This window comes from Suillus subaureus (genome assembly GCF_016647635.1).
Source record: "Suillus subaureus strain MN1 chromosome Unknown BJ212scaffold_440, whole genome shotgun sequence".
In the NCBI taxonomy this organism is placed as follows: domain Eukaryota; kingdom Fungi; phylum Basidiomycota; class Agaricomycetes; order Boletales; family Suillaceae; genus Suillus; species Suillus subaureus.
Window position 1 is genome coordinate 5,456 of NW_024538996.1, and position 9,911 is coordinate 15,366.

Here is a 9,911-nt window from a genome sequence, read left to right on the forward strand (position 1 = left end):
TCTATTAAAAATTGATACAAGTGACATATCTGGTGGCTTATCTGCATATATAGAGTGGAGGATAGAATTTTCAGCCAGTTCCACAGACATGTCTCAAAGTTCAAAAGAGTCTACTGACAAATGTATAAGTATGACAAATCATAATCATAATCATCATTCTATCTGAAACACATTTAGAAGCAACACACATCATTTATATTCAGAATGAATCAGACCCTCAAGCAGAGTGGTGTCAACAGAAACTGCAACCCAAAGGGAAACCTTCAGTATCATCAACAATTGTCTGACCATCTTAGCGAGGGACACTGATATTAATATTCACCCTAGCATTCAGAAGTGAAATTTCATACATCAGTCACATTAGATACTACAATCCACCAAGGTGCAAACAAGAAGGCCTTCAGAATCACAATGTCAAAGAAGCCCTGAGAACCAACATTTGGTGGCACCATCATCAATTGTGGGACCCTCATGGAAGAGTGAGACAAACATGATCAGCCCCCAGACTAGAACTCCCACGGGGGGTGACACCAACAATATAACATTCCCCACATCCACAAGTCAAGTCAAAAAGCAAAGTGTGTTGGCACCATTATCAATGGTAGTACCCTCATAGAAGGGTGACACCAACATGAGCCCCCAGGTCCACAAGTAAGTAAGTAAAGCGAGCAAGTAAAAAGCAAAGAAAAGAAAGAAAAAAACCCCAGAAACAATATGTGTCAGCACCATTATCAATGGTAGTACCCTCATAGGAGGGTGAGACCAGCATAAGCCCCCAGGCCAACAAGCACAGTAAGGTAAAGTAAAAGTAAAGTAAAAGTAAAAAAAACAGCCCTCAGAAGCAAAATGTGCTGGCACCATTATCAATGGCAGTACCCTCATAGAAGGGGTGAGACCAGCACATGCCCACAGGCCAACAAGTCGAGTAAGGGAAAGTAAAAAGTAAAGTAAAAATAGGTCTTGGAAGCGAAATATGCTGGCACCATTATCAATGGTAGTACCTTCATAGAATGGTGAGGCCAGCATAAGCCCCAGGCCCAAAAGTAAGTAAGCAAAAAGCAAAAAAAAGACCCCAGAAGCAAAATGTGTTGGCACCATCATCAATGGTAGTACCCTCATAGAAGGGTGACACCAACACAAGCTCCCAGGGCTGTGAAGTAAAGTGAAAGTGAAAGTGAAAGTGAAAGGACTCCAGAAGTGAAACATGTTGACACCATTGTCCATGGTAAGACCCTTGTAGAAGGGTGACACCAACATAAGCTCCTAGGCTCACAAGTAAGTAGGTAAGGAAGTAAGTAAAAAACAAGAAAAAGAAAAACACCCTAGAAGCTAAATGTATTGGCACCATGATCAATGGTAGTACCCTCGTAGAAGGGCGATGCTAACATAAGCTCCCAGGGCCATAAGTAAAGTAAAGTAAAGTAAAAAGTGAGAAGAAAGAAAGAGACATTTTTGGTTCAAACTGACTGCATTTTTGCTTATATATGAGGCCCTTGCTCAATGATCAATTTTCCCAGTCTCCATGGGACTTTCCTGGCTTCAAATAGAACTCAACACAAAGGCTATTGAACCATCTGAATGCGATGGCAATGCTCATTTTCTCCAAAGAAATCATGTTTCAGAGTTGTGGCATGCCCTGCCCCTACCCACTCCACCAAGAGGCATGATTTTATGTCAATACTTATGTGCAAAACAGTGTTCCTAGTATTTAGTGATCATACAAATAGATTGTACGTGAGTTCTGAGTGTTCTGAACTAATATGAATTGTGATGTGTGAGTTTGCCTGATACCCCCCTTAAAGACCGAATTTTCTAGGCTTCCCATGACTTGCAAGGACTCCAAGAGTGGTTGTCCCTGGGGCCATTGATGCATCTGAACATGATGGTCAAGCCAGATTTCCCAGAAAAAATCATGTTCTTGAGATATGCAAGGTCCCCCTTTCCCTCCTACCTTGTGGTGGTATTGTCATGATTCTTTGATAGTCTGGCTTTGTTTGTCTTCCTCAGCATAGCAGTTCATACACAACACTGATTGATTCTACCTCAAACATGTTCATGTCCAAAATTCATAATTCACATCAACAATACATAGAGTGACATGAATGGCAAATGCTCTCAGAAGCGAAAATTTATACTATTGATGATAGGTTGATTCTCATAGGAGGTGACACACACAACAAGAGCTCTCCAAAGCGAAATATTCATGAGTTACATTGCATCAGTTACATTAGACATGATCAACAAAACTCTAATAGAAGGGCAAAAGCTATCTAAACAGCCATCAAAAGCAAAAATAGTTGTTCTCAAAAAGTCCCATGGAGCGAAAATAGCTGGCACCATTATCAACAGTGGACTCCCATTGAGGAGTGACAACCAGCAAGAAAAGGCCCCAGACCCACAAAGTGAAAAAAGCAAAAGAAGCTGGCACCATCATCAATGGTAGACTCCCATGGAGGAGTGAGGACCAGCAAAAGCAAAGTAAAAAAAAGCGAAAAAAGGCTGGCACCATTATCAATGGTAGACTCCCATAGAGGAGTGAGGACCAGCAAGAAAAGCCCCCAGACCCACAAAGTGAAAAAAAAGCGAAAAAAAGCTGGCACCATTATCAATGGTAGACTCCCATGGAGGAGTGAGGACCAGCAAAAGCAAAGTAAAAAAAAGCGAAAAAAGGCTGGCACCATTATCAATGGTAGACTCCCATAGAGGAGTGACAACCAGCAAAAGGCCCCCAGACCCACAAAGTGAAAAAAAGCGAAAAAAAAACAGCTGGCACCATTATCAACAGTAGACTCCCATAGAGGAGTGACAACCAGCAAAGAAGAAAGAAAGAGAAATTTTTTGGTTCAAGTTGACCGCATTTTTGCTTATATAAGCATTTCTAAATGCGGCCTATCACTTTGAAATATTCACATATTCCAGAGTGATCCTGCTCTCCCCCTACCTACTGGGCCCAGAGGCATGATTCCATGTTAATACTGATGTTCCTAGTGCTTTGTGATCACATTGATCAATTGGAGATGGTCTCAGGATCATTTGGGCCCATGTAAATTGTGATGTGTCAGTTTGCCTGATACCCCCCAAAGCTTAAAGATAGATTTGTCTAGGCTTCTCATGACTTGTCAGAGCTCCAAGAGTATCTGTCCAGGGGTGATCAATCCCTCTGAACACAACAGTCCAGCCAGATTTTCCAGGAAAAATCAGGTTGTTGAGATATGCAAGGTCCCCCCCATCTCATACATCTTGATATTATATAAATACTGACATGTAAAATGATGTTCCCAGTGTTTTATGACAATAGAAATCAATTGGAGATGGTCCTGGAGCATTCCTGGCCTGTATGAATTGAAACATGTTGGTTTACCTCATGCCCCCCCACAAAGATTGATTTTTACAGACTTCCCATGACCTGCCAGTGCTCTGACAGCATTTTTCCCATGGGATCCTGATTCCTCTAAACACGATGGTCAAGCTGGATTCACCAGTAAAAATCAGGTTCTGGAGATATGCAAGGTCCCCCTCCCCCCTACCATCTCATATATCTTGATATTATGTAAATACCGGCATGTAAAAGGGTGCTCCTATGGTTATTATATCACAGGAATTGATTGGTAATGGTTCTGGAATATTTTGAGGCTGTCTGGATTGAAATATGTCAGTTTGCCTCATACCCCCCACAAAGATCGATTTTTACAGACTTCCCATGACTTGCCAGTGCTCCAACAGCATTTTTCCTGAGGGCTCTTGATCACTCTGAACATGATGGTTGAGCCAGAATTCCCAGAAAAAATCACATTCTTGAGGTATGCAAGGTCCTCCTCCCCCCTCCTACCTCCTATATTGTGCTGTACATGATTTTAACTTGATACTGATAATGTAAAGGACTGTCCTGGGGGTTTTCAAGCATAGAAATCGATTGGTGATGGTCCCAGACCATCTGGAGGTCAATAATGGTGACATATGTTGGTGGGGCCAAAAGTTCAGTATTTCGACCATATTTCCACAACCCAACCACTGATTTCTTTGATTCTTGGCTCATATCATTCCTGGATGCGCCCACCATGATATGTACCAGCCCACAAAAAGAGGTTTTTGCACAAGTTTGAAACCTATTTCTGAAATGACCATATAAATTTCCTGTACCCCGCCAACAAGGACATCCTATCAGAGTCAGAAACTCAACTCCTGCGTGACGAGACCAGTCATGTGCTTACATCTTGTTTCAAAACCTCTAGTTCACTCTTTATAAAGTCCAAGGCCATTAAGGCAGATGGACGAGTAGATGGATCAACCGACCAACACTGCTCAATCTGATCCCAGCAGGTGTCTGTAATATTGGATGTCGCATCAGATGTTTCAGGATGCAAGATATCCTCTCCACAAAGGATTTTTTGAAAGATTATGTAGTCATCAATATCATGCCAAGGAATGACCAGGGATAACACCTGCAAATATATATATTAAATAGAATTTTGTGGGCCTACAGTATTTACACTCACATGGAACATGACGCGACCAAAGGAATATATGTTGTGCTTTGTGGTCAGTTTGAGATCAGTGGGGTAATTGTGGGTAGTCAGCAACTCAGGCGCAGTCCACCTGATTGCACCATGCCAAATCTTTGAATCTTCATTTACGGAGTCATCTAGAAGCCTGCCTAGGACAGTTGACAACCCAAAATCCATAAGGCATGCCTTGTATTCTCTGTCCTTCACATCTACCAGAACATTGGACTGGAGTCTTGTGAGTACAATTTTACGGGAAGAATAAACTCATGCACACTTGTGATGTCTCCATGAACCATAGGAACCTGGTGAACTAACAGCAAATTGATCAGTTGAAACTAGACATCAATGAAAAGAACAGACGATAGTCAAGCCTGGATGCTATACCATGAAGCTAGCGATGTCAATGGGTATTTCATTATAGCTAAACTGTGGCTTACCAGTTGCAATTTGGACCTGATGCTCAATCCAGCACCCTGTGCCATGATCATATCAAGTAGGTTACCATCCGGAAACCACAGGGAGACAAGTGCTGTAGTTGGTCCAAACCCCTCTGTCATTCCAACAAGTGTGATGATATTGTTGTGGACAAGGTGTGCCCATATTGTGGATTCTCATCGAAATCTCTAGCAAACCAATATGCAACTGCACTCAAAGTAGAGGAAAAATACACCTACTCTCAAGTCCTGCTCTGAGGTATGAAATCTCAAGGCTTTTACTGCAACCTGGGGTGCGAGAATCAACAGGCTGATCAGCAACTTATGCAACTGAACAGACCTCAACTGTAGGGCCATACAGTTGTCTCCATTCACATCTATAAACATTTCCAAATGTCCCTCCAGTGACATAATTGCCTATTGTACTGAAGATCTGACCTGTAAGATCTATTTGACCTGCCAGTGATCTTGGAATGGAACTGAAGAATATGTAGAAACTGAATAAATCAATTCTTGTTTCAGTGTGAAGATCCCTACAGAGTTGTTAGTTCTGAAATGGATGGCTAGGGGCAATGTATCAGAATTAGCCATTGATGAAATACTCAGGTTGCCAGACCTGTGAGTCATCAATCCTGCACTGATCAAGGATGTGTGCAGTCTCCAGATGATTTGTGGGATCCAGAGACCAGCAGCATTTGATCAAGCTCCAGGAACCATTAGGCATGTTCTCAGGACGCAGAGGAGTAGCTCCTCTTGATAGCTCAATGGCAATGTGATTCGAGTTTTTCTCTTTCCATGGAATATTCCCTGAGATGATCTGAGCGGAAAAAGTCAAGGGTAGCATCACAGTGACATGAAATAGATCACACAAAGAGCATAACGCTACCAAAAAAAATAGATATCACTGGCAAAAGTTGGTCATGCAGGTTCATCAGACTCTACTCCAATGACTTCAGGTGCACGCCATTGAGAATTGAAATCACATGCTGCAGTGGTTGAGTTCCATTGCAACTCTGGGTCTCCCATGACTGTTGCGAGACCGAAACCTGTGATACATGGATTGCTTGAATTGTCTATCAACACATTGGCCTGACTTACAAATAAGTGCAATATCCACAAAGAGACAGCCATACATACAGGTTGAAGGTCTCCATGAATGACTTTATTCGAGTGAACTGCATAGGCATCAATAACAAAAACGACAACTTGTTATAAATGGATGAACAATAGTAGAGACCATCAGCGACACCCTCGACCTAGTAACACAAGAATCAATGAACACTGAGTAGATATGATTGGTATGGATTAAGAACATACCAATCTGAATTTTGCAGAAACAGAAAGGGTTGTTGTTTGCTTCTCCAGATAAACATATAACATCCCAGATGGCATGCATGGATAAACAAGAGCTGGCCATGGTGATTCAACGTGTGCGATACCAAGTAGCAGCACAATATTCAAGTGTCTTAACTTAAGTCATGTCATCAATGAAATGGTGTTTGCCGAAGCATCACACTCACCAGTGGACGGTGTTGTTTTCAAGAGAAGGAGCCTGTAGCACAGCATGATAACTCCTGCAACAGTGTTGACCACAGACACATCATCTGATTCAGATCCCCCTGTGACCCACCATCAGGACAGCACTGATATTACTCCTGCTTCTTCTTCCAATCTGAATCCCTCTGTGAAATCCACATGAACAGCAATGTTCTATGATCTAATATCCTCTGCAGGAAGTGTCACTCAGCTCCTGAAGACCCTGGAAGAAATTAAAAATACAATCTGAAGTAAGTTGCTCTATCATCAACCAGACCCTCAAGGATAATAATGTACTCAGGCTGTGCTACTTCCTTTCATATCACTGGCAATCAGATCTTTCACCCCTCAGTGCTCACCTGCTAATACAATCACCTACAATACACTCACAGCAAACAGTTCCTCCAGAATACTGATATTCGTGATCCCATGGATGTACGTTGTTCCTTTGTTTCCTTTGTACTTGACTTGACGGTCTCCTTGCAGTTCCCTGCTACATTGCCCCTAACTCCCAACTGCTCTCCCTCACAACAGTCCACCATGGACATTCACACATAGATCCATGAGAGAATGCAAGTGTCAATTGCCACCATCACATTTCCAATGTACATTTTTCAGTCTCGACTATCCACTGACCAATCATCTACTATTTTCGATTCTGAAACACGCAGCCTAGCAGTCGAAGAGTGTATAGTCGTCAATTCACCCGAAGTCATCCCAGCATGCTTACCGCCCAAATTCAATGCACCTATGTCATTCCCCATCACAGATGACCACCCCAATCATTTCCCAACAACAGCATCCATGTCCAACTTGCCTTTCATCCACAGCCATCCCAATTGTGCAGCCATATCTGCACACATGCAAGGGGCAAGTGTAATGTTCGATGTGACAGTGACTATGCCTTTGTGTGCAGGTTTGCCTGAGCCAAGGGAAACTCTTGCGACACATAGCATCCAGAGACTGGTGAGGAAGATCAGTTTCCTCAATAAAGGTCAGAAATAGCCTGGTGTGTTGGGGTGGGAGATGAGTGTGCAAGACACGAGCATGGCAAGTAGTGTTGCAGGTGGGAGTATGTCTACACCTCCTGCTAGTGGAAGCACCAGGGAGAGCATCAATGAGTTGCAGATCAAGATTATTTCAAAGAAGAAGCAGAAGAAGAGTTTTACCTGGAAGTTCCTCCTTTCTGTCCAATTTCTGTCTTTTTTCCAGTGTTTGTTTTTCCTTCCTTTTTCCTTTCCTTTCCCTGTCATGTATTTTACCAACTTACTTCTGACGACCTTTGATGATCAAGACATCTCTAAAATGGGACTTTCAGACCTTTGCAGCAAGCTCACCATCATTCCTCATGCGTGTCCTGCCAAGTGATGATTATTATACTTAAACTGAACTGAGGACCCTACCATCCTTAGTGGCACTTTGCAATCCATGCTGGACATATTCAACAAGTACAAACCCACAGAAATTGTCAGTTTACATTTATATTACTCAAACACATACTGACTGCTCTTTAGTTCAAGGCTCTTTGACACATGCATCTGATTCCATCTGATACTCCCAATGGTGTTGTTGAAATTGAAGGTGTGGAGATCAATGTTGATATTTTCCGAAGCTTGGAGTCACCAGTATTGGAATGAGGGGATAACTTTTCTATGGGGTTAGCACTTTGTTGATGCCACCGAACAACCTAACTCAGTATAGAATTTACATCATAGGGGTATACTGGGTTCCCACTGTCTTATAGATAGATAGTTATTCAGTCAGCAGTAGGCTGTATGTTAAATTTTCTGAGATTCTCAATCATCAAGTACCCCAAACAACCACGAGTAAAGTCAGCCTCAAAACCTTGCTCCTGATGCCCATTATTTCAACATGATTCTTGACAGAGCCCAGTGAAATAATGGATACACTGCTCCACTGGAAGACTAAAGGTGTGGCAATTTTGGTAAATTGCATAGACATGATGCCAAGTTAGCAGAGCTGAAGACCACATGAATCAGAGCACATGGAGAATGCAAGAGTATAATCTGTCATGGCATTAAAGATCTCTGGGATAATCTGACTGTGAAATCATGCTCACCTTCGAGATACACAGGTTCTTGCAAGTGATCTTTCCAAGCAGACATTGAAATTTTCACTAGACACACACACCTCACCCTTTCAAGTAGTTTCTCACTTTTGCGAGCCCTTCAACCCCCAACAACAACGGCTCAGAGCAAAAAAAGTATCTTGATGAGCAAGATATCAGCATGCTTTCCATGACCTATTGACTTGTTTGTCATTATTGAGTAAGAGAATATACATGTAGTATTCCACACATTAGAAAGCACAAGCTGAACCTTTGCTTCGAGGTTCTCTGTCCATGGTAAACCTGGGTTCCACTGACATCCATCTGCCATCTGTCAGAAGACAACATAGACAATTACAAAGTGGAACTCACCTCCACTCTGCAAACCTGATTCAAGCTGAGGCTTGCTGGCACGAGCTAGTTCATCAGTGCTTGGGGTTAAAATGATGAACAGGTCATGTGATTTTCAGTCAAATAGAGATTCAGCTAGAGCGCGCAGAGAAGAGATTTGCTTAGAAGAGCAAAAAGTTAGGCTTGAGCCTGTACCTCTCATTCACTCTCTGTCCCTATCTCAGATCCATCTGTCTTCCTTGTCTCAGGTCTCTTGGACTCCAACAGCCCTGTTGTGTAGTTAGTATCATGAGCATAGTGAAACTATTTGCAGAAGGAATAGACGTGCAATTCAACGCCATCAGATGTGATGATTTGCAGAAGGGCAGTTAGCATGCTGATCTGCAGGGGCAATCAGCACCATGATCGCAGGTCTAATGAAACAAGATATTACCTTGCATATTTGAAGCTTCCCAGTCTTCTGTACACTATGATTATGATTGTAAGTTGTCGCGAACGAGTTTGCAAATGATTGAAGATCCATCATCCATGATGATAATCAGTGCAGCAAGGATGGTGTTGAAAGATACAAACGCACTAATGACCACACACGTGACCGCATAGTGGCAGCTCTTCATTGGAAAATTGATCAAGGCAAGGGGATCATCTTGCCCTTGCCATGACGAAGCTGCCCTGATAATGACATGAAGACATGTGACTTCAAAGATAAGTTAAGTCTCAGAAAGGATTATCCATCATGTTACCTGTGTACACCATATATTTTCAAATAATACTTAGGTTATATTCGAATGCACCCATTTCTCTTAGGATATCTGGAATGTTTTGTTGGTGGGACAAATACCAGCAAACCACACACCACTACATGTTTTGCCAGTCAGCTGGGTGTGTAGAGTCTGATCCAGCCTCGTCTATTGCAATGTACTGAGGTCAGACAAACAGTGGTTGGGCTGGGGCCAAGTGTTAGCTCACGCTCGGATGCTGGTGAGATTGCCACTGGTGGGTGGGAACTCACATGTG

The 9,911-nt window shown here is 42.5% G+C and overlaps 3 protein-coding genes across 3 annotated transcripts; all 3 read right to left on the reverse strand.

Moving 5' to 3' along the window:
* Window positions 1–4,199: 4,199 nt before the first annotated feature.
* BJ212DRAFT_1292665 (kinase-like domain-containing protein) lies at window positions 4,200–4,691 on the reverse strand (the record flags this gene model as incomplete). The annotated part of the gene is made up of 2 exons (XM_041332152.1): window positions 4,200–4,442; window positions 4,497–4,691. Coding segments are annotated over 2 exons (438 nt in total), but the record flags the coding sequence as incomplete, so codon positions are not given.
* Window positions 4,692–5,522: 831 nt separating this feature from the next.
* Window positions 5,523–5,783, reverse strand: BJ212DRAFT_1292664 (uncharacterized protein; the record flags this gene model as incomplete). The annotated part of the gene is made up of 1 exon (XM_041332151.1): window positions 5,523–5,783. One exon carries the CDS (start codon window positions 5,781–5,783, stop codon window positions 5,523–5,525), a length of 261 nt encoding a protein of 86 aa, XP_041185005.1.
* Window positions 5,784–5,857: 74 nt separating this feature from the next.
* BJ212DRAFT_1490390 (kinase-like domain-containing protein) lies at window positions 5,858–6,331 on the reverse strand (the record flags this gene model as incomplete). Its single annotated transcript, XM_041341457.1, has 4 exons — window positions 5,858–6,028; window positions 6,077–6,114; window positions 6,165–6,195; window positions 6,257–6,331. 4 exons carry the CDS (start codon window positions 6,329–6,331, stop codon window positions 5,858–5,860), a joined length of 315 nt encoding a protein of 104 aa, XP_041185006.1.
* Window positions 6,332–9,911: the final 3,580 nt, after the last annotated feature.